The 24,332-nt window shown below is 43.0% G+C and overlaps 3 protein-coding genes across 10 annotated transcripts in view; 1 reads left to right on the top strand and 2 right to left on the bottom strand.

Moving 5' to 3' along the window:
* ANKS1A (ankyrin repeat and sterile alpha motif domain containing 1A) overlaps positions 1-1,437 on the bottom strand; it is a 178,822-nt gene extending 177,385 nt beyond the window's left edge. For 3 of the 7 annotated variants that reach the window (XM_059400069.1, XM_059400072.1, XM_059400070.1), the window contains exon 1: positions 1,137-1,436. In XM_059400069.1, coding sequence (XP_059256052.1) covers positions 1,137-1,315 — 179 coding nt within the window. In that variant the 5' untranslated portion in view covers positions 1,316-1,436. Of the gene's footprint in view, positions 1-1,136 lie in introns of all 7 variants that reach the window. The other 4 variants (XM_059400068.1, XM_059400071.1, XM_059400073.1 and 1 more) reach the window with 3 other exon arrangements.
* Positions 1,438-2,478: 1,041 nt separating this feature from the next.
* TAF11 (TATA-box binding protein associated factor 11) lies at positions 2,479-11,008 on the top strand. 2 transcript variants are annotated; one of them, XM_059400078.1, is made up of 5 exons: positions 2,656-2,978; positions 6,714-6,862; positions 9,166-9,253; positions 9,606-9,702; positions 10,342-11,008. In XM_059400078.1, exons 1-5 carry the CDS (start codon positions 2,808-2,810, stop codon positions 10,470-10,472), a joined length of 636 nt encoding a protein of 211 aa, XP_059256061.1. In that variant the 5' UTR covers positions 2,656-2,807; the 3' UTR covers positions 10,473-11,008. The 2 variants fall into 2 exon arrangements, with proteins under 2 accessions (XP_059256062.1, XP_059256061.1); XM_059400079.1 differs by lacking the exon at positions 9,606-9,702 and having other exon boundaries at positions 2,479-2,978; positions 10,342-10,398.
* Positions 11,009-11,182: 174 nt separating this feature from the next.
* The window catches only part of BLTP3A (bridge-like lipid transfer protein family member 3A), a 65,064-nt gene continuing 51,914 nt past the window's right edge, over positions 11,183-24,332 (bottom strand). The window contains exons 15-21 of the mRNA XM_059400067.1: positions 20,761-20,957; positions 19,921-20,075; positions 19,681-19,831; positions 17,255-17,517; positions 16,714-16,822; positions 16,482-16,588; positions 11,183-16,087 (exon numbers count right to left, since the gene is read on the bottom strand). Coding sequence (XP_059256050.1) covers positions 15,962-16,087; positions 16,482-16,588; positions 16,714-16,822; positions 17,255-17,517; positions 19,681-19,831; positions 19,921-20,075; positions 20,761-20,957 — 1,108 coding nt within the window. The 3' untranslated portion in view covers positions 11,183-15,961. The remainder of the gene's footprint in view (positions 16,088-16,481; positions 16,589-16,713; positions 16,823-17,254; positions 17,518-19,680; positions 19,832-19,920; positions 20,076-20,760; positions 20,958-24,332) is intronic.

Genomic DNA, 24,332 nt, shown 5'->3' with positions numbered 1-24,332 from the left:
TTCAATGAATCCTGAGTACCAACTGTGTGACAGCATTGTTCTAGGAGCTGGAGAAAGGGCAGCAAAGAGCACTGGTTTTAACCTCCCCAAAAGAACTCCTGGGGACAGTTCTTCTCTTATACTGCTTTTTAAAAATCTTCCTGTGTAGACCTCGGTTTGTACTCAGTGCTTAATACCTAACAATATATCAGGCCCTTGGGCTGCTTTGGTCCAAGCTCACTCAAATTGAAGTTACATAAACTAAGGGGGAACAAAAGCCAACAAAGCCATTTCTAAATGAACTTCCACTTCTTAAAAACCTCAAAAGAACAAGGAAGGAAAAGAAAACAGGCAATGAAAGTGCTGCTGAACAAACACATTTTACTCACACTGACAAAGCACATCCAATTCCCCCCTCCAAGCCATGCAAAAGTGACCTTTTTCTCTCAAAATCGATACATCTCCAGATTCAAGGGTTTAACAACAGGTCTCAGAGAACTTTAAAGCACCCCTGAGCTTCCTAAACCAGGCTTTCTAAAGCTTTGTTTCTTGACGAGTAAACCCCTTAATGAATCCTGCATATGCCACTTAGCAGACTAATCCAGTGAGGTTCACTACAACGAGCTAGAATTTGAGCTTTAAACACAAGAGGGACTAAAGTTATACTTTGAACGTAATAAATCCAGACACAATGTTAATATAAACAAAAGCTAGGTCCTGCGGAGCGTGGTGGAAGGGGAATCAAGAGAATTTCCTCCAGGTGAGCGGCGAGATTCTGCAAGGCGTGGAAGATTCTGCAGGAGGTGAGGGATATTTGAAATAAATACTTCTTTGCTCTGAAGTGGCTTGTGAGACAGGACAGTTGGCACCCTACAGCGGGCGAGGGTGAAGCCGGGCTGTGCCATGCGGCGGCCGGCGGCTGCCACCTGGGCACTCCCACCATTCTCCTCAGCTGGGTCAGGATGCGAGACGAGAGCCCGGCGCCGCGCAGACCCGCACCCGCGCTCCTCGCCCCGTGGGCCGCCCGCCCTCGACCCGGGGCACCCAGCAAACCCACCCGGTCGGGTCTCAGAAGCGCGGACCTCTCTGGAGACCCAGAAGACGGGCGGGGGAGAGGGGGTCTCCGGGCGGCCGTCCAGCCCCGGGGCGTTACTCACCTGAGCAGACTGGAGAGGGGATGGCTCGAGGACCCGAGGCCACCGCCGCCGCCGCCGCTCCCGGAGGAGCCGCCGCCGCCCCCGAAGCCTGAGGAGAGCCGCTTCCCGGACAGCAGCTTCTCTACGGCCGGGAGGTGCCCTGTGCGGGCTGCCTCCAGCAGCTCCTGCTCCTTCCCCATCCCCAGGGCCACCGCCCCCTGGACCCCCTTCCCGGGGCTGCGGCCGAGCCCGCTCCGGCTCCCAAACTTTCCGTCTCCGGGCAACGCACCCCCCAAACCGGCCGGGGACACCACCCCCCTCCCCCCCGCCTTTTCGCCCCACGAGCGCGTCACTTCCGGGATCTGGCGTCACGCGTCACCGCGCCCCCGCGCCCCGCCCCCTTGCCCACCTAGCTGGGCGGGGCTCGGCCGGCGGGTACAGGTGTCTTTGGTCTGCGGGAAATAGACCCGGATATGCGGGATAGGCCTCCGGGGGCAAGAGGAAAACGCCTTGTAGATACCCGCTGTACAGGTGGAAGGGAGCAAACGGGTCCCACCTGTATGCGCCTACCAAAGTGCGCTCCTTCACCAAAGGTTTTGGGAGCCCTCAGGAAATATGGTAAATTCACCCAGGCAGCGTAGAAACAAAGAGAGAAATATGGTAACGCGCACCTACATTTCCAAGCCCATTCTTTCAGCACGTGTAAGTTAAATATGTGGTGAATGTGGAGACCTAATGATGCAGAGGTAAATAAAATGCACCGCCCCGTACCTCAATGAGGGAAGAGAGGAAGAATTTTAAATAGAAACATCTCTACTTCTTCATGGCCCCAGTCTCTGAAATGGCTTGTTAAAGTGAATAGTGCAAAAAAGTTGAAGAAGAAGAAGAAGACCTCCCTTCCCAGCAGGATTTGCTTCCTCTTGCTTTTGATAAGATTAACTAAACTGACATAAGAAGTCACGTTTGTGAAACCGACCTCAATCTTGAGGACTGGTGAACTGGAAAACTCGCTTTATTGGGTAGAAACTATGTGTTTTTGCTACTAGAACTGTTCCTAGCTCGAAGTAAGCGGTCAAAAGTTGTGGATTGGATTCAAATGGATTGGATCAATTCTGTTCAAACCATATGATTTATTTATTTTTATTTATTTATTTTTAAGGTATTTAAAGAACCGAAGAGAAATGCTGGAGACTCACACAGGCCCATGGTCTCTACCCAACTGAAATGTACGAGGTTGAGTCCCTGCCTAAGTTTTATCAGATAGCCGCATCCCACTACACGGGCGATGACGGAATTGAGTTTTCTCCCGTCCCCAAACTTTACTCTGAAGAAAGCGGATTAAGGAGTTAACTACGTTTTTAGAAAGGCAGAAGTTTCGGGGAAGCGGGGGAGTCCTTCAGTAAACAATACAACTATCCTTTACAAATGCTGATTTCCCAACGTGGAAGGAAAATCCACAAACTGAATTTTGTACCCTGAATCCTCCCTTTCCATCCGCCACCAACCAATTCAGAGTTAAAACGGAGCCCCGAAGTCTACTACGCGGGCTTCAAACTGTCCCCTCCGAGGACCCGTAGAAGTGATGTTATCATAGCGCGACGACAGGAAGTAAGCTTGCGGGCTGCTGTATTACACTAGGTCGGGAGCTCCAGAGCTGTCAGGACTGCGATCTCTCCCCTTTTCCTTGCTGCTATGGATAATGCCTGCGAGTCGCCCACGGAAAAAGGAGGAGAAACAGGGGAGCCAGATGAAACGGCCGCTGCTCCCCGGGGCCCAGGAGCTACCGACACGGACGGAATCCCGGAGGAAACTGACGGGGACGGAGATGGGGACTTGAAAGAAGCGACTGCCGAAGAAAGCGAGGTAGGGAGAGAAGTGTTGATGAGGCCAGAGATTGTTACTGCTTGCTGGACCGGCTTTCTGGTTGGTCCCTGCCAAGCTAACTCGAACTCATCATGACTCCTTCCAGATCTGCGAAGGTGGATGGGGAGAGGGAGAAAACAAAACAAAACTGTAATGCTGGTTCGGTTCTAGACACCCAGCCATTGGGTTAATACTTTTATTCCCTCCCCTTAGATATCAAGGCTACTTCTAAGGGAGGGTTTTTTTGTTTTTTTGTTTTTTTAAGTAAATTCTATTCCCAAGGTGGGGCTTGAACTCAACGACCGTGAAATCAGGAGTGGCTTGGTCTATGCAGGGAGTCACTCAGGCGCCCCTAAGGGACTCTGACATAGCCTCAAGGTTTTTCTGGTGAGGAAATAGGGATCAGATGTCACACTAAGACTTAGCCCAAGAGCTAGAACCCAGGATTCCTAGTACCCCTTTGACCGAAATATGGTTTTTCCTAGATGTTCCTCAAGCATAACTTTGTCATTATGTTAGGTCCGTTATTAAACGAAATGAGACTGAGGCAAAGTGAAAGTTATGCGAAGCTTTATTCTATGCCAAGCATTAGAAGTCAAACTGACCAGCCCTGGCCGTCTCCGAAGAGAGCGACCACCCCCAGCTTATAGGCTCAAGAATTGACTGACTGACCGGTCAGGGTCGCCTTCGAAGAGACGGACTACCCCCAGGCTACAGGCTTAAGAATTGACTGACCAGTCAGGGCCGCCTCCGAAGAGAGCGACCCCTCCCAATCTTACAGGCTGCCTTTTATTGGGTGAAACTGCAACCCATATCTTGGTATCTTAGCCCACCGGGTTTGTGTGTCTCTTGTTGATTGGCTAGTTCCATCTGGTCTGGTGACTTGTTATTTAAGATTACCCCATACCAGGAACGGTTACAAATAGTACTTTCTAGGAAGGCTTAGTCAGTTAATTATTCAGTGTGAATAATAAGATGGTGGTCCTTCCCAAGATGGAGTCGTTTTGGTTTGGGCAAGACCTTCTCACTGTTACAAACAGTACTTCGTACTGATTAGATGTCTCCATCTGGCTTGACTCATCCTTGTATTCTGGGCTCTGCTATCAGGAACTAGCTGACTACATTTTACTGGTTTTCCAGACTTGCTTCTAAGTAAGTTCCTCTGGGAGGCAGGGTCAATTTAAGTTCACTGCACAAACAACAAAATGGCTTTTAACCGAGATGGAGTTGCTCTGGCTAAATAGGTCCTTACATTTATATGCTGCAGAATCTTTCAAGGGAGACTTTGAGGAAGTTACTGGATTAGCCATTTTTTACCCTCTTTGGACATTTAACTATTACCAGTGACCTGGGTGTTAATGTCCAAAGGTCTCTACAGCATAAATACCCCAAACCCATCAGTTGTGCCACCCGAAGAGCTCAGCAGTGTTGCCTAACTGAGCATCAATCGGGGATGTCGGTGTTCTTTCAGTTCCATTTCTAGAAATAGAATTTTGGGGTCTTAGAGCTTCTGTGGGACTTAAAGAGATCATGGGGCAGGACATTGGATTAAATAGAAACAGTCTTTCAGAGCACTAAGTGGCATCAAGATAAAGTAAGAACTTTTAGAAAAAGAAAAATGTGATGAAATTATTTTAAGAAGGAACCTTTAAAACAGATCTGAAGGACAGAGAAGATGTGAATAATTGGCTTAGTCCCATAAAGAGCTCACTAGTTGCACCCAACAGAAGATAAATTTTTTTTTATCTGAAACACTTTCTAAAAATTGATCATCTAGGGACACCTGGATGGCCCAGTTGTTAAGCGGCTGCCTTCAGCTTAGGTCATGATTCCAGAGTCCTGGGATCTGGCCTCACATCAGGCTCCCTGCTCAGCAGGGAGTCTGCTTCTCCCTCCCCCTGCTCTTGTGTGCTCACTTGGTGCGTGCGCTCTCTTTCTCTCTCTAAAGATGAAATAAAATCTTTTTTTTTAAAAAGTGATCACATACCATACCACGAAGAAAAACACAAACTCTTAAAAGCAGAAATCAAAACACGTCACATCCTGTTAGTACAGTGCAATAAACCTAAAATTAATAATGCAAAGCTTCTCCCCACCCCCACCCCCCCCCCCCCCAAAAAAAAACTAGCACCTGGATATTTTAAACTTTTTAAAGTAGGCTTTAGGTTAAAGAAATAAAGGGAACAGTACATTAAATCCTGTGGCCAAAACTTTATTTAAAGAAAAATTCATAGCTTTATATATTTTTATTAATACACAGGAGATGCTGAAAATGAGCACCCAACTCAAGAAACCAGAAAAAGAATAACAGGGGCTCCTGGGTGCCTCAGTTGGTGAAGTGTCTGCCTTCAGCTCAGGTTGTGATCCCGAGGTCCCAGGATCCAGCTCCAAGGCAGGCTCCCTTCTAAAATAGGGGCCCCCAACCCCCCAACTCATGCTCTATTAAATAAACAAAATCTTTTAAATTTGAAAATCTAAGAAAAATGGCTCATTTGGGGGGAAATATAAATCATCAAAACTGAAGCACAGAGAGGTTAGAAAACTTGTACTAAATAGGTAACTAGAGAAGAACTTGAAAAGTGTTTTTAAAGGTATACTGCCGGGGTGCCTGGGTGGCTCAGAGGGTTAAGCCTTTGCCTTTGGCTTGGGTCATGATCTCAGGGTCCTGAGATAGAGACCCACATCGGGCTCTCTGCTCAGCGAGGAGCCTGCTTCCGCCTCTCTCTCTGTCTGCCTCTCTGCCTACCTGTAATCTGTCAAATGAATAAATTAAATATTTTTAAAATTAAAAAATAAAATAAAGGTATACTGCCTTCACTTTCACCTAGGCACCCCACCTCAACCCTGTCATATTCCTGTATGAGTTTTTGTGAGTTCCTCTTTGGGAAAAACAGGTTAAATCCCGTTAATGAGGTTTGTTGTGTCTTTTGATTTTAATTGCTATTAAACAGACGTTAAACATCTAGCATGAGTAAACCTATGCTAAAGGCTTATGTGGGGAGAGATAAATAACAAGAGTCAAACTACCTTCAAAAAGTTTTCAGTCTAGTAATGGAACATAAATATGTGCATGATACAATACAGTGAGAGGAAGAAATGAGCACTACATGTGGGAGAAGTTCACTTATAAATTCCAAATCCAAATCCAGGGGCGCATGGCTGGCTCAGTCAATAGAACATGTGCCTCTTGATCTCAGGGTCATGAGTTCGAGCCCCATGCTAGGGGTAGAAGTTACTTTAAAAAAAAACTATTTCAAGTTCCAAATCCAAAGAAACACTGTTTTGATGAGAAGGTGCCTCGTTTTTAATATTCTTTACAGATGGAATCATCAGCAAAAAAGAGATCTATAGATTTAGAGGCAAAAGAGCTGGCTGGCTGGAAAGGACTTTTCTCTCATCCCCTTTAAAGAATGAGGTCAGGAAGGTGGGCTCAAGGGGAGGGAGTGTTTTTCATGATTCTTGGCACATCATTTCTTTTGTAAACATACTAGAGCTATGAGCACAGCTAAACTGGAAAACTGGATTCTTTGGCTGGTTTTCTTTCCACAGGTGGGCTATATAAACTTCTTTAGGGGAGAGAGTGCATCTTACTCATGATGATGGTACACGCCAGTGTCTGGAATCAAAAACCTATTGAATAATGGATTTGTTGTGTTGTAATGAGAATGAGGTCTTACCATGCCCAAGGCTGGAAAGTAAGTCACATATATAATGGGGTTTCTTTCATCTTTTCAGCTCAAGAGTCAGGACATCTCAGATTTAACAGCAGTTGAAAGGGAAGACTCATCTTTACTTACTCCTGCAGCCAAAAAAATGAAAATAGATACCAAAGAAAAGAAAGAGAAGAAGCAAAAAGTGGATGAAGATGAGATTCAAAAGATGCAGTAAGTCACTTTCTGATTTTTTTCCCCCATGTCAGAACTCTAACTTGACCACACAAAGTTAATAAATTCTTTTGGCCTTTAAATTTTTTTCCTTTTTTGTATTAAAAAAATAATAAAGCAAATAATATCTTGTGTTACATTTAAGGAAATATAAATAAGTAAAAATAACATCAGCAGAGATAAAAACTAAATATTCTGGTGTATGGGCTCTAAGATATTTTCTATACATATATATCCAGAAAAAATTTTTTTCAAAGATGTTACTCTTTGTAACCTATTTTTCACATTATGTATGGTGAATGTTTTCCATGTCAATAATTATATATCTAGGTCGTAACTTTTTTAAAAAATGAAATAGCTTCATTGTGGGGTTTTTTTGTTATGTTTTTTTTTTTTTTAAGATTTTATTTTTAAGTAATCTCTGCACCCAACATGGGGCTTAAACCCACAACCCCAGGATCAAGAGTCACACACTCCACTGGACTGAGCCAGCCAGGCACCCCTCATGGTGTTTTCTGATTGTAAAAGTAGTATGGGCTCATGCAAATTATTCTGAGAATATAGAGAAATGGAAAAAATAATTACCTATAATCCCACTACCCAGAGTTAACCCTGGGTATATATTTGATTATATACTTTTTCAGATTTGGGGTTTTTTGGCTGTTTTTTGTTATTATTGTTGTTGTTGTTTTCAGACTTGTTTTTACCATTTGATATGTATAGCTAAATATTTTTAGTAAATATACCCATAAATCATCAGTTGCAATGCTGCATTATATTCCATCATGCAGATGAATTATTTAATCAGTCCCTGTAGTTCTTTTTTTTTTTTCTCTCTTTTTCTCTTGACACCATTTTGATGAGATGAGTATCTTTGAGCACATCTTTGCATACTGGTCCATTTATTTCCTAAATAAACTCCTGGAAGTCAATCGCCAGTTCAGACAGTATAAATATTTTCAAAGGCTCTTCATACACATTTCCAGATTCTTCTCCAGAAAAGTTGTTATACTTCACACTCTACCAGCAGATATGAGTTTGTGTCCTCCTATTCTTACTAAATACCATTCTTTATAATACTTGTCTGGTTCGGGCGCCTGGGTGGCTCAGTGGGTTAAGCCTCTGCCTTCGGCTCAGGTCATGATCTCAGGGTCCTGGGATCGAGCCCCGCATTGGGCTCTCTGCTCATCGGGGAGCCTGCTTCCCCCTCTCTCTCTGCCTGCCTCTCTACCTACTTGTGATCTCTGTCTGTCAAATAAATAAATAAAATCTTAAAAAAAAAAAAAAAAAACTTGTCTGGTTCATGAAAAATGTTATTTTAGTTTATCCTTTTATTTTTTATTTTTTCAAGATGTTATTTATCTACCTGACAGAGAGAGAGAGAGCACAAGCAGGGGCAATAGCAGAGGGAGAGGGAGAAGTAGGCTCCCCACCAAGCAGGGAGCCCGATGCAGGGCTCCATCCCAGGACCCCAAGAACACAACACGAACCAAAGGCAGACGCTCAACCATCTGAGCCACCCAGGTGCCCCGGTGTTTCATTTTCATTTCTTTAGTTAATAGTAGTTATTTTTTCCCCTGAATTCACCATTAGTATTTTTGTAAACTCCCTGTTCGTGTCCTTTGCTCGTTCTCTAAATTAATACAGCTTTTTATTTATTTGAAAGTATTAAGAGCATTAACTCTTTTCCATATATTTTAAGAACATTTCCCCCAAGTGGGTTAATGTTGAAAACTACTGGTTTGAATATAAAATTTATGCATCAAAATTTTACCATCAATGTGTGGTAAGGTAGAGTTAATGGGGAGAGAGAGCCACATGCTGAAAACACAGTTCATGCAATCTAGATAGTGTAGTATACTGTGATCAACATTGTTGTTTAAGTTTTTGTTCTTAGTAAAGTAGAAGGAAAGTTGTGTTTCACTTTTTCTCAAGTTCCTTAAGAGTAAAAATGCTTTGGAGCGCCTGGGTGGCTCAGTTGGTTGAGCATCTGCCTTCATAAGTTGAAGTCGTGATCCCAGGATCCTAGGATCGAGACCTACATTGGGCTCCTTGCTCAGCAGGAAGCCTGCTTCTCCCTCTGCCTGCTGCTCCCCCTGCTTGTGCTTTCTCTCTGTCAAATAAATTAATTTTTAAAAAAGTAAAAATGCTTTATCTTCACTCCTTGTAAGCACCAAGCCTAATGCTATTGACCCCTTGAAAATTCTTTTCCTAGTTGTCTGAGATTTGCTTTTAGTGAAGTGATAATTTATCTTAAGTATTTGTTCTTGTAAGCCAACTCAATTACCTGAATCTTTGTCTAGAATCCTGGTTTCTTCTTTTTCGGAGGAGCAGCTGAACCGTTACGAAATGTATCGCCGGTCAGCCTTCCCTAAGGCAGCCATTAAGAGGGTAAGGATGTACAGCTATACTTGATTTCCATTGGTTATGAGAGCTGAACTAGACTTGAGAGCTATGTCCATAAGCATTCTGAGTGGAGTGTTAGTCAAGGTGGTGGATCATTCATGCAGGAAAATAAAAATAACATGCCCTTCAATTATCAGTGAGAGTTTTGTGTTCCAGGGATAGGGTCTCAACATATAGGTCAGTATACACCCAAATCCTTGTTTTAATTGTCTTAATTTCAACATCCAGCCTTTAGCAAACACTTTCCGCTTTCTTGGGAAAAAAAAATTCTTAGGGGTACCATATTCCAAAGCTAGTTCTTGCCTATATTAATCATCATCTTTTGTCCTTTTTTAAGCTGATCCAGTCCATCACGGGCACCTCTGTGTCTCAGAATGTTGTTATTGCTATGTCTGGTATTTCCAAGGTTTTCGTCGGGGAGGTGGTAGAAGAAGGTGAGTTATTATTGATACACATGAGATTGAACCTCTGGTGGTCTTACTTTCAAGACTATCTATACTAAGGGACCTGGTAAAGCACTTGTGGGAGTTTGCATTTGCACTAGGAGTTGACCACGTGGGGCACCTGTATTCTGGAGAGCATGACCATTATTCCTCAAAAGTTTTAATACTCAGAGGCAAGGAAACATCTGGGAAAACTCCTTTCTGGATTCCTGTCCTCAGGCCAGGGTGACAGAAGTGGACTTCATATTTTTCTCCAATGGACTTAGCTCATTTCTGTTTGCCAAATTAAAGACACAAGAAAAGCAATCACTGGGTGCTGACCAGTGTGATATGATGAGGAGTTGTCCCCGATGTTACGACCTATGGGACCTGCCCTCTGTCTGTCAAGGGAAGAACCTAGCTGCTGTGTATTGCTAATCCCATCAGTTAAACTTTTTCTTTTTAAGCAGAAGTTATGTTTTAAACTGTTGCCCATTATACTAAAGCTAACGTGGTATGTTTTATAGCATTCTCTTAAGAAGGGACAGTATCTTGGCTTATTTCCTCAGCAAGCTTAAGAAGGATTATGGGGATTATGTGATATGATGTCCTTGTGTGACAATGAAACTTTTCTTTTTGTCCTCTGTTTAGCACTGGATGTGTGTGAGAAGTGGGGAGAAATGCCACCACTACAACCCAAACATATGAGGGAGGCTGTTCGGAGGTTAAAGTCGAAGGGGCAGATCCCCAACTCAAAGCACAAAAAAATCATCTTCTTCTAGACCAAAGCCTAGAAAGGCCTGGTACTGAAGGGAATAGTGCTGGTTCCAGACTTGCTGCTGCATGAGACTTTCGCACTGGTGCTTTCTTATCTTGGTCCTCCAAGGATTCCATGATGATTTTAATGTCTTTCTCGGAACTCTGATACTCATCACATCTAAAGGCATGCAGCCTGTTTCATACCTGCCTTGACTAAATATTGGGACCTCTGGGCATTTTGAGGCATTTAACTGTTTCTGACTAGTTGGAAGAAGGTACATGGGCCTTAAGCATCTTCTAGACAGGGACGCTGCTTTCAGAGAGAAAACCTTTCCAAGAGAGCTTCAATGGTTTCGCACTGAAGCATGAAGTTGCTATGACTTAGGTTGTTTCTTCCTTCTGGTTTTAAGTAGATGAAACAACCAGAAATTATGACTTGAGACACTCTACCATGAAGAACAGAGTGATAGCAACAGTAGTGGAAAAATTAGTCCCTGTAAAGATGTAAAGTTCTCCTATGGATTTTGGTGAGTGATCATTAAACTGTTTTCCAACTTGCCATATGTGTATTCATTTTCTGTCTGGCCGGTTGGAATGGGGAGTAGTTCATCATTCTTCTCTGGTGTCAGAATAGAACTGGCCTTGGCTTTTTTTGAAAATTTGAGCCCTTCCCATTTTCTATTAGAATCATTAAAATTTTATCTCATAAAAGAGTACTTAAACCACTTAACAATAATGTAAAAGCCCATATATTTCAGGTTCCTATGAACAGACCACAACCAGCGTTTAGTAAGTTTAATTTGCTTTTTTCAGGTGGTTCACAGAACCAGTACACTCAAGGTTTGATTAGATAATGTAACATTAAAATTTCTCAACACTGACCAGTATTCCAGTTCATCAGACACATTCTCATTGTTGTCCTCAAAAAGAGGGGAATGGAGTGACCTTTTATTGACAGTGATTAGCAGTAATAAGGCTACCGTATATAATTGGCAATCCCCAGAATTCTTTCCCCGGTCATTCAGTGTCATATGGAGAAGAGTTTTGAAGCTGTTCTCTTTTGAAGCTTTCCTGAGCATGTCTTAAAAGATGTCAGTTCTGTTCAGCACCCTGATGGAGGGGAAACAGCTTGGACTCACAAAGTTCAACAGATCTGACTTTTAGTATCTTACATTAAAACCCATGGCTTTAAACATATATTTAGCCAGTGAAGAAGACACTTCAGTGGGGCATCCCAGAAAGAAATGCTGTAAGACTCAAGCTAAATCTTGACTGGATAATAAACGGTGGGAGGGGCGGTGGGGAGGAGGTGGGGGCAGATAGTCCCTCGGCTCTAACAGAAATTTTTTTAAACAATTACAGGAACTATACCTATTGCAGTTTGAGATATTGGAAAAGGGTAAAACTTACAAGCAATGAGGGAGAAAGTACATCACAAGTCTAGCCATTTAGCAAAGCCTCACAGTTTAAGGTTCTCCGAGAATGTTTCTCCTTGTGTCTGTTGTTAGAGATGGGGGAAAAAATCCCCACTCAACAACAGCTACCATCCGTACCCGTCAGAGGTGAATGGGAACATTCCTACTCTGGTAGAAGGTGGGAGATGATCTAGATGAGGGCTGTAGTCTCTGGAAGGATGGTACATCACACCAGCCTCTCTTGAAACACTAATGACTATGGTAAATCACTAGGTCAGGACAGCTTTCATAGTTTTCAACCAAACGTCTTTCTACTAGAATTGCAGCAATATTCATTTGTTTCCACTGTTTTGTGATGTTACTATAACTGATTTTAGAAGTTCAGACAAGTGTTAAATGAGAAAAAACAAACCCTTAGTGCAAAGGTTTAGAATGGTAAATTCCATTATCACTATGGCAATACTTGAAACTACCTGCTTTCCATTACCCCCCTGAACTAGAATAAGGGGAAACTCATGTTAAATGGGTTCAAAGGAAGCATTTAAATTCTGGGGTGTTGTAGGGTAGTGTTTATCCCTTGTCCATTCCATATACAGAAACTGTTCTTTCAGAACCATGAAAAGGGTATATAAAGTTTGAGGACCATGGCAAAATGAGGGTTAGATTACAGAAAGCAGCAAAAGCAGCCGTCACAAGAATAGAACCCATTCCTTCAGTCTTAAGTCAAAGAAGTGAGGTGAATTATTCCAGCGAGTTAAACACAAATTTGAGATCAATAAACGTCCCTGCAGCTCAGCTCAGAATTTAAACCAGTCCATATGCACTAAAGCCGATCTCCAGTACATCCATGTAAACAGGAAATCTCGACAATCATAGATGGTACAAAGTTGTAAATGCTTCACAGCTGAAATGGCTATGTGCAGCAGCTGAGGTCTTTGAAGGATAGTGGTGCTATCACTCCAGACATTTTCTTGAGGTATTTCTTGTTCACAGAGTCTTAGAGCTCCAAGGCAGAAATCGTAAGCAGTCCAAGCACTATTTTCCTTCCTTTTTTTTTTTCTTTACATTTATCCTGAGAACTACCAACCAGTTCACGTTTCTTCATTATGCAAGTCTTTCCCCCAATCAACAGGAGTATGAAGTTATACAAGATGATTGTGAACTAAAATTTCCTGGGATGATGACCCCTACACCACATTTCCTGCAGGAGGATTTCAAGATAACAATAGCCAAGGATGCCACATAGGAGAGTCAGAAATTCTAGGGCTCCATCTGTCACCTGGACAAGAACTCCAGAGAGCCTAGAAACCTGAATGAACTCTGGCCATTAAAGGGGTTAGCCTGAATGTTTGCCAGATTTGTTTTTATTGCCTACCAGCAAGCACAAGCTTACAGTGATATTCTATCAAGCAAGGCTCACGAGGCATTTTCTCTGCACGGAGGGATACCAGAGGGATATGGTGGGGGTGGTGGGGGTAGGGGTGGGGAGCAGGAGGGGAGGGAAAGAGAATCAGAATGTGATTTTAAACCAATTCAGATGAGTCAAAGTTTGAATGATTCTATTTTCCGGCTACTGATCTCCCTCCTCAAGGCCTCCTGTAACAACATTAGAAAGGCCATAGTTGAGAGGTCTAGTGATTTCATTTTGTTCAACATTATGCCTTCCAAAGGAGCACTAAGGGGGGAGTCTGTGGAGGGACACACAGTTACTCTCTTGAGTTGTGTCTCACCAAATAGCCCTAGTTTTCCGTAATTCCATTGCAAGGCCATCATATAAGGATTCCTCTTAAACCTTTGCCACCCATACATAGCCTCTGCCAGCATCACTTCTTGGTCAGTGAGCTCCTGAAGTTTCTGATTTGCTGGGAGAAGTGCTTTCTTGTCCTTACCACTCTGAGGCTGAGCTCCAGAGCTAGGGTATGGCAGGAGAACACAACCTTCCCCTTGACTGGATATCCCATCTCACACTACCCTCAGCGTTTACCTTTCCAGAGCTGGAGCTGGCATTTTAAACCTGTATCCTCATGTGGGAGTATCTCCAACCCCCAATAATTTTTGCTATTCTCTGGACCTTTCATCTCTTCATCATATATTCTGGAGACTGGAAAGGTGACTGGAAATGCACAGAGAATTTGAGCCAGTAAAATGGTTTCCTATAAGGTCCTGTTTTCTTCATTGTCTCCATGAGTCCTTCCTGATGATGCAGGTGGGACATTTGAGCCAGACCAGCACACTGACCCCTCCTTCCCCTCAGCAATGGTGAGGTTACTTTGCTGAGTTCTAACAGAGCTTGCTGCCTTGCTGGTTGCTGATTCTTCTATTACTTTACACTTGTCTAGACTGAACCTCACCTGTCATTTTCTTGAGTTGTCACAGCCTGGCTTGTGGGCCTTCTGTGGTTTGCTTTGTTTTTTTAAATCCCTTCTGGCTTACCTGTCATTACCTGAAAGTAGTGACATTTGACTGCATTATAATATCCTACTTTCGGGTAATTTATAAAAACCTTAAGTAAGGTTAAACCAAGCATCCACCTCCAGGAAACTTCCCCTGTTAGCATTATCTCCAAAAAGACATTTATTCTTAAGTCTCCAAGTTGTTTCCTAGGAATGAAAAAATATTCCCATATCTCATATTAACTGGTGTTTTTAAAGTTGCTTTAAGTGAAAAACCTTAATAAAAATTCTTTAGAATTCTGAACAAATTATATCTTGTTGTTTCTTGAATGCATGTTTCTTTTTATCCTCAAAAAAACTAGAATATGCAAGTCCATAAAGGAAAACATTTCTCTTTCCTCCAATAGGTCATGTGTGATTAGGATTTCAGTGACACCACTACATCACTAATTTTACCATCTTGCCAATTCAAGGTGAGTTAGCTGATGAACTTCTGTCCAATCAACACAGCCTGAAGTATATTACAGAGCAATGAGGGTAGAATGCTGGGGAAGAATTAGGTAAGAAAGAAAGAGGGAGGGGAATCACTCTTCCAAGGGGCAAGGGGAAAGCCTAGCTAGGCTGAAGGGGTTTTTGTTTTGTTTTGTTTTGTTTTTGTTTTTACTTAAGTCAAAATTACATGATTTTAAAAAGCCACAGTGATAGAGGGGTATGAGAGGCAACAAGTTGAGATGCTTACATTACAGTTCAAAACACATTTTCAGCTCCCAAACCACCAAGTGCAAAGGAGAGTGCTGGTAGAAAGTCCCAGAGCTGGGAGAGCAGCTGTGCCGGGGAACCCGGGGAGACAGAGGAATCACTTCTGAGATGCAGCTGTGGAAGACAGGCAGGCAACCGTGGGCTCAGCACAAGCTCCCCTAGCAATTCTTACCACATTGTACCTTCAGCCTAGCTCAGTATTTTTTCTTGATTTAAATTTCAAATAAATTATGTTATAGAAGGGAAAGATGACACAATGGAGCCACTGCTATTGTTTACTTTCTACCCCAGCATCACAATGACCAAAGTGTAATAGAAAAGAACCTTAACCCTGAAAAATCTGATTGTAGTATCAGCCAAGATGGTATGAGCTTGGCTCCCTTTCCAAAAAAAAGGCAGCATCCAGGTCTCCCTCACTCTTGTGCCTCTCCTAGCTCTGCCCTACTGGCTATTTCCTGTTGCAATCTACTACCATGCCCAAAGCCCAGGCCAAGGACTTTTCAAGTCTGCTACAGAAAGCTCTGGGATGTAGAATCTTTGGTGGCTCTGTGGTGACTGAGGAGGTGGGTACTTTCTCCTATTCGCACAGCCTGTAGAGGAAGCAAATGTCTCTACCATGAAACTAAGTGGTAAAATGGCCCTATAATGGCAACAAGATTCCACCTGGTGTGCAGAGAGCCGAAAGGCCTCGTATAGGCAAGACATGTCTGAGCCACATGCAAAGTTGCCCCCAATTTTCTAGAACGTGGTCATACTTTGCCCTGTCTTCCACCCAAGTCAGAAGAGCTAGTAGAGAGAACACCCCAAGGAGTGAGCTGAGTACACCCCAGTCCCTCTGGCATCCTTTAGCAGACTTCTTCAATGCTGGACGGTGCCTTCTGTCGTAGTTGGTGCTATTGCTGGTGATTTCCTCTCTCCTTGGCACAGATGGCTGAGCCACTGCTATCAGAGCTCAAAGAGGGGGTTATACTTCCTAATCTCCTGCAGTAGTCTGTCTTTCTCTTGGTTGGCATCGGCCAATGCTTGTTTAGTTTCTCTAAGTTCCTTTTGTAGGGTAGGCAATTCTTTCACCTGGGGAACAATAAGAAATTGACAATTAATAAATACGATAATATGCCTTGCAAAAACATCTGGTTAGGGAACAAGGAGTCAGAATTCAAGCAGAAAAATCCACGAATTTGGTTAGTGATCAAGAGAACACAACCAGATCTTTCTAAAAACCTAAGCCTGTCTTCAAGTTCATCAGTTATAAGGACAGCAACAGGCAAAATGTATGATCAGCAACCATTCACCTACAGTTCCCGACTTATATCCCCTTCCAGAAGTCGCTACTAGGTGACAGGAGCCCAAACTACTTAGCTGTACACAGCACAGACAACCTTTGCAGCCCTTGGAGTTTTACCAGCTTCTGTAATTAGAGCCACTAAGAGTCTGTGGGAAAGGTACTGCTCAGTTAGGTCCTTACCAGCTGTCCAAAAGCTTCTTCTGTGGGCACCAGAAACATCTGTTCTTTGGCAGACTGCCTCTTCTCACTTTTAGGTACTTCAGCTGATGGTCTGTCTTGAGCAGGAGCTGGGGAAAAGTTAAGGTTCTAAATGACAAACTGCTGCCAACATACAAACAATTCCTAGTTATCACCTCCCCACTTCTAGGAGGAAAAAGGCAGAGAAGCCAGGAGGCTGACGAGCCCAACTCACCGCCTATGTGAAACACACCATCATCACTCCGCTTCAGCACAACATGCTCCATGGCCAGAGTGATGGGGACAGGGCCTGGAGATGTTGGATAGATGGGAGGGATATCATCCTGCAGGAAAGAGGGAAACCACACGATGCCCCCAACCAGCTCAGGAAAATTCAGGTAACAACCCAGGCTCCTCCCATTCAGCTTGAAGCAGTTTTATGCCATGATGTATCCAGACATTCTTGCAGGGTAGAGAAGCAGAACTGAGTCTCTCCCATTCTAGAGATGGTCAGACTGAGGACCAGATAACCTAATGGGCTTATTTACACATAGTCACACTGCATGGCAGAGACAAGGTCTCCTCACCTAAATCCAGAAAATTTTGATACAACACACATTTATGTATTACTACACCCTACACTAAGAATGCTAATATGCATTTCCTCACTTGATTCTTGCCACTTTGGACCACGACAAGGGAAGACGTGAACAGCTATCACTGCCAGAATTCCTTGCCCGGCAAAGTCTAGGGTAAAACTCAAAAGCTCTTCTCACCTTTAAGGTGATCCTGGAGTGCAGGAGCTCAATCTTCATGGGAACCACCACTGGGATCTCCTCATCTTCCAAGAAGGGCCCTAGGCCATTGAGCACCGAAGTGAACAGCTCAAGGTCACAGCCTCGAAGCAAGAAATGCAGGAAGCCATTTTGTGTGGCCAGTGGGGAATGAACAGCGGCACCAGGCCCCACCTCAAAGCGAAGGCCTACAGCTGGCCTGATGTGGTCAGTCTTCAAAGCTGAGGATTCCTGAAAGCTTATATCTTTGATAGGAGAGACAAAAAGAAAACATTAATTACAGTCAGGGACTATTCTAAGCACTTTACATATATTTAATATTCATAACAACTGTATACCAAAAGTATTATCATCATTCCCATTTCAGAGATGAAGGAACTAAGGCACAAAAAATAACTTGCCCAAAGTTACACAACTTGTAAGTAGCAAGGACAGAACTCAAATATAGGCAACAATGACTGACTGCAAAGACTGGGCTTGGCTACTTTGCTATCATGTCTCTCATGGTGGAAGGGAAGTCAAGGATCAAAATCACACTGGCCTTGCTATAAATCTGAGATACCGGGTTAAAGGCCAAGGGAAAGCTCTTAAAACACAGGACCCTCAACTCTGATAAATTTGAGTATCTCCTCCTTTCTCCAAGTCTTGGTGTTCTCATTTCTCTCTGATAAAAGCCACCCAAAGGATCCATGCTAATCTCCCCAAAATTCCATAAAGAACTATCACAGTTGTGGGCAAGGACAGGAAATAGCTCATATAGTTATATTTTAGTATATGTGCTGCCAAAGCGAACACAACTCATATAGTGATATAACTGCATAATGGCTCAGGTACTTTAGAAAACAAACTGGCATTATCTAGTAAAGTTGAAGTTATACCGACCCTAGTGCCCTGGAAAGTATATCCTCAAGAAGAGAAGAGAACCCTCGAGAAACTCTCTAACATACACACCAGGAGCCATGTACAAGAACGTTCAAGGCAAGGGGCACCTGGGTGGCTCAGTGGGTTAAGGCCTCTGCCTTCAGCTCAGGTCATGATCCCAGGTTCCTGGGATCGAGCCCCGCTTCGGGCTCTCTGCTCCGCAAGGAGCCTGCTTCCTCTCCTCTCTGCCTGCCTCTCTGCCCACTTGTGATCTCTCTCTCTCTGTCAAGTAAATAAAATCTTAAAAAAAAAAAAGAAGAATGTTCAAGGCAGGGCGCCTGGGTGGCTCAGACAGTTAAGCATCTGCCTTCGGCTCAGGTGATGATCCCAGGGTCCTGGGATCGAGTCTCGTATCGACCTCCCTGCTCAGTGGGGAGTCTGCTTCTCCCTCTGCCTGCCACTCCCCTGCTCATGCTCTCTCTTTCCCTCTATCTCTCTGACAAATAAATAAATAAATCTAAAAAAAAAAAAATGTTCAAAGCAATCCTATATGAAATAGCAAACAAAACCCATAAACAACCCAAATGTCTGTTCAGAATAGAGAAATAAATAGAATACTGGGTACAAGGGATATTTTAGGGGTGATGGTAATGGCTGCACAACTCTGTAAACTTGCTAAAATTTATCAAATTGTATACTTACAATAAGTCAATTTCATAAATGCAAATTATGCCTAAAGTTGTTTTTAAAAAGCAAAAAACAGTATATTTATATAACAGAATGTAATATAGTAATGAAAATGAATCATCGCTAATTCAATAACCTAGAAGAATTTGAAGAATATCAAAGAAAGAAGCCAGTCATGAAAGAATACAAACTATAATCCCATTTAGAAAAACTCTAAAACCTGCAAAGCTAGATAATATAAACATGTAGAAGAGTTATAAAGTAAAGTAACAGAAAGAAAAAATTCAGGAGAGTGATTCTCTCCTGAAAGGCAGAAAAAGATTCAGGAGACTTCAAAGGGGAGTTGAAAGTTAATGGTACTATTCTGTTTATTAAACTAGGCAGTGGTGTACATGGGTTCATTGTATTTTTATTATTTTATATCTTATATATATTTTGTAAGTATTCCTTAGTATCTACTCAATGTTTTAAAAAATAATTTTAAAATGAAGAATGCACCATAAGCCCAGGTTTTTCCTGTCATCTTCTAAAGCACAAATACCAAAGGATTGAATGTGAATGACAGAAGTTCCCTGATCAGATATAGTTGGATGTCAGCAGCTACGCAAATGAAGAGGACAGTGGCCTACTGAATAAGCTTAAGGAGCACCTGGGAAGTGAAGATGGCGAATAGCCTACTGAAGGCAAAGCCCCAGAAGGAGTTCTGGGAGGTTCCCTGCAAGGAGGCTTCACTGGAGTTCTTCCTCCTAATGGCTCCAGGAGAGAAGGACCATGGGCTTGGCACTAGGACAGCTACGGTCAGGGCCCAGTGACAGGAGCAAGAAGCTACAGCTGCCCCAGATAAATCCCAGCATCCTCACCTGAGCACTGTCCATGCAGGAACTGCCAGAGTCCCACGGTGCCCAGCTGTTGGAGGCTCAGTTCCTCTGCCTGTAGGGCTACAGCCAGGTCCTCACCTCGTACCTCAATCCCCAGAGACACCTCATTCACCTTCAGGACCAGAACGGAGACCTGTAAAAGGATTACTCTCTTAGCTGAGTGCTTTGCAAGCTTCTAGCCTACAGCCAACCCTCTGCGGAGAAGAAAGGAGAGCAGCTGACCGGGTGAAGGCTGAGGTCTTCCCCACTGGGTGAGACCAAACTGTTGGCCTCTGGTGACCCCTGGCCGTAACTATCCACAGCAGGGCTCCCCTGGGCACCAGCACTGTCCAAGACATTTGGAAGAGGTCCTGGTGGAAGAGATTCTGGGCCAGACTCTGTATAAGAAAAACCAAATGAGTTTGAAAGTCAAAAAATTCTGTTTAAATTCAATCTCCAAAAACCATGAAAAAAGAAAATCACTATGACACTTATGAGACTATTGGGAATTTGAAAACTATATATTTGATGAATTTAACGAATTGCTAATTTTTGAAAATAGGACAGTGGTATTTGGTCACACTTAAAAAAAAAATCTGTAAATGGATGCAACCCAAGTATCCACAGAGATGAACGGATTAACAAAATGTGCTATAAACATACAATAGGATATTAGCCTTAAAAAAGAAGAAAATTCTGACACATGCTATGGAGTGAATGAACCTGAAGGCCATTATGTTAAGTGAAACAAGCCAGCCATAAAAGGACAAATACTAGGGCACGTGCGTGGCTCAGTTGGTTAAGCCTCTGCCTTTGGCTCAGTCATGATCTCAGGGTCCTGGGATCGAGCCCCACATCGGGCTCTATGCTCAGCAGGGAGTCTGCTTCCCCCACCCCCACCTCTGCCTGCCTCTCTGCCTACTTGTGATCTCTCTCTATATAACAAACAAATAAATAAAAATCTTTTAAAAAAAAGAAAATATCTGTTTTATCAAATCTCAGTTCCTTCCATATCCTGCTGGTACACAGGCAGCAGAAAGAACCCTTTTTGGACTTCAATTTCACCTGGCTGCTGCCACCTACCAGACTCCAAGAGCGTAACAAAGCTATCACTGCCATCACTGTCCACGGAAATCCGGTCTTCAGGACCACTGTTATCCAATGAAACGCCATCAAATGATTGCTGTGATACTGTCCTCTTCATGGAGAAAAATCTGAGTCGGGCAGCTCCTCCACTCAATGGTGCTGGTGCTCCCTCATCTATTTTGGCCATGGACTCCCTGTTTTAAAAAATAAAAATCATGGGCACGTGGATGGCTCAGTGAGTTAAGCATCTGCCTTCTGCTCAGGTCGTGATCCCAGGGCCATGGGATCGAGCCCTGTATCAGGCTCCTTGCTCAGTATGGAGTCAAGCTTCTCCCTCTGTCCCTTCTCCTACTCGTGCACATGCTCGCTCTCGCTTGCTCGCTCTCTCTATTATGCATGCAAAAATAAATAGATCTTAAAAAAAAACACCTACAAATGTGGTTTGAAGGTATGTTTTTTCCCTTGCAATGCCCATCCCTTTCAGCCCAATTATTAACTTTAATGTCAACTATTATCTTCTATAAGGGGGTCACACCATTTTTCAACTGCTGGCCTTTCTGAATCCGGCATTTTAAACTGGATAAGTAGCTCTGCCATATCAACATTAAATGTCAAGTTTATTCAAGGCATCCCATATACAAAGAGACAAACTACCTACAGCCCCAGTGCAAAGGAAGAACACCTGAAGCCATCCACATCCATTCCACAGGTATTTACTGAAAAGTTTCTGTATATAAGGCATAATACAAGGTACAAGGTAGGAGTGCGGAGGGAATAATATAATGAACAAGGCATCTTCTGTCCTCCAAGAATGTGTAAATGATCAGGAGAGATAAGATTCAGAAACACCTATCAACACATAGGAGTATATCACATATACCATAAGAGAAGGACAGAGGTACAAGCCAAAGGCTGGGCAACATCAAAGAGGGGAAAGGAGGTGAAGACGGTTATCAAGAATGGCTTTGTAGAAGGAGATGGCATTTGAAGGAGCCCTTGAAGGGCTGTGAAGAGACAGGGAAGGAGCATTCTATGGGGAAGAAACAGCAAGAGCAAACACATGGAGCTGAAAAACAAAAAGTACCTTGAGAGCCAGTAGCTTAACCCAGCTAGAGCTTAGGTTTTGATGGGAAGAGCAGTAGAAGATAAAGTTAAAAAGGCAAAACACAGTGAAAAAAAAAAAAAACTTTAAAGATCTTTTAGTCTTACCATTTTATAGAAGAAGAAATTGACCCAAGGTCATAGTTAAAGACGGAATTAAGAAAAACCCAAGTCTCCTAACTTTTTGCTAAGTGTTCCCCCCGCCCCCACTTTTTAACCACAGGGATTGCAGCCAGATTACAGAAAAACCTGGACAAAAGATTATATATGAAAGTGCTTTTAAAACTATAAAGCATAGGGGGTATATACAGGAAACCTCTGTATCTTCTGCTCAATATTCCTATAAACCTAAAACTATTCTAAAAAACAGTCTATTAAAAAACTGTAAAGCACAGGCACCTGGGTGTTACCCGTTCGAGTCTTCGTCTCAGTTCGAGTCTTGGTCTGTTACCCGTTCGAGTCTTGGTCTCAGTTCAGGTCTTAATCTCAGATGAGTTCAAGCCCCAGTGTGGAGGCTACTTAAAAAAAGGGGGGTGGGCACCTTGTGGTTCAGTGGGTTAAGCCTCTGCCTTCAGCTCCGGTCATGATCTCAGGGTCTGCGCTGGGCTCTCTGCTCGGCAGGGAGCCTGCTTCCCCCACTCTCTCTGCCTGCCTCTCTGCCTACTTGTGATCTCTCTCTCTCTGTGTCAAGTAAATAAATAAGACCTTTAAAAAAAAAAAAACAAAACAAAACCAAAAAAAGTGCCACATGGAGATATCATAATAATTGATTATGCCATACTAATAAGTTCAAACTAAATTCAGGGGTTAGAAGGAAAAAGCCTAAAAGTTTTAGAGTAGGGAAATAACGAGATCAGACCTGTGTTTTAAGAAGTTTGAACTGGCTCTTTCAAACAAGCTAGTGAGGAAAATACCTCCAATGAGGGTATCAATTAATAGTTTACGGAAATAGTCCACATGCAGGAACAGACAGCAAAAATGGATATGAGACTCCCTAATGCAGTGTTCTCAAAGTTCCATCTTGGTAGGAGCATCAGCACCAACGGGGAGAGGGAACGGGCTTAGAAATGCATATTCTCAGGCCCTGTCTCAGACCTACTAGATGAGGAACTGTAAGGGTGGGACTTAGCAATCTGTTTTTGTTTTTTTTTTAAGATTTTATTTATTTATTTGACAGACAGAGATCACAAGTAGGCAGAGAGGCAGGCAGAGAGAGGAGGAAACAGACTCCCTGCTGAGCAGAGAGCTCGATACAGGGCTCGATCCCAGGACCCTGGGATCATGACCTGAGCCAAAGGCAGAGGCTTTAATCCACTGAGCCACCCAGGCGCCCCTTGGCAATCTGTTTTAAGAAGCCCCTCAGATGATTCCGAAGCATGCTTCAGTCTGAGAATCCCTGCTCTAGGAATTACAGTCAGAATCTGACAAATGGCTGGAAGAGGCAGGAGAACAATACTACTGAAAAAAGAAGGAACTGGTCTGTGGAGGGATAGGGAATTTATTTTCATGTATCTGAAGTTCCCCACACCCCTGGGAAATCCATGGGCTACTATGTGTGGTACATCATTTTTGATGAAGAGAAGGAAAGGGGAGAAAAGTCAGAAGTGAAAATACAGACTAGAGCAGAGGTGAGGAGAAGAATAAAATAACCTAGAGAGAAAGTATACAAAAGTACACTGATATGAACCTTCCTAAAGTTTGGCAAACAAACCAAGAAACTTAAAAATGTTTGCAGCGTCTGACCCAAAAATAACTCGCTTCTAGGTTTTCATTCTGAAGATTTAGATATACATAAAGAGTAATGTTCACAAAAACAAAAGCCATCTTTGGTTCTGAGAAAAACTGGAAACACACTAAACCCCTCCCCATAGTGGAATGAATGAATAAATTAGGATACATCCATTTGTCAGAATACAACAGAGCAATTAAGAATTATGTTTTCAGACACCTCATGAACGGGAAATGATTCACAAACATTAAGTGAATACAACTGGAAATTTTCTAGATGATAAACAATTCTATTACAGTAAAAATAATATTTGTGTATGGTGTATGTGAACACACATATAAGCATTCACGTACATATCCAAACAAGGTATAAAAACTGGAAGAAAACAGATCCAAATGTGAATAGTGGCTATCTCTGCACTGTGTTGTCACAAGTGACTTTGTTTTCTTCTTTATTCTTATTTTTCTACATTGTCAACAAAATGAACACAAATCATTTTTATGACTTAAAACATAAAGATTATGATAAAAGTAATCAGATTACGGAGAGCCTAGTGCAGTGGAGCAGTTAGGTTTATAGGACATAAGGCAGACGAAAGCAGCCAAAGAAGAAGGACTGGGGTGCCTGGGTGGGTCAGTGGGTTAAGCCGCTGCCTTCGGCTCAGGTCATGATCTCGGGGTCCTGGGATCAAGTCCCACATCAGGCTCTCTGCTCAGCAGGGAGCCTGCTTCCCTCTCAC

Source organism: Mustela nigripes, chromosome 5 (assembly GCF_022355385.1).
Source record: "Mustela nigripes isolate SB6536 chromosome 5, MUSNIG.SB6536, whole genome shotgun sequence".
NCBI classification, from domain to species: domain Eukaryota; kingdom Metazoa; phylum Chordata; class Mammalia; order Carnivora; family Mustelidae; genus Mustela; species Mustela nigripes.
The sequence above is the reverse complement of the archived record's forward strand: the minus strand, read 5'-3'. Positions and strand labels throughout refer to the sequence as shown.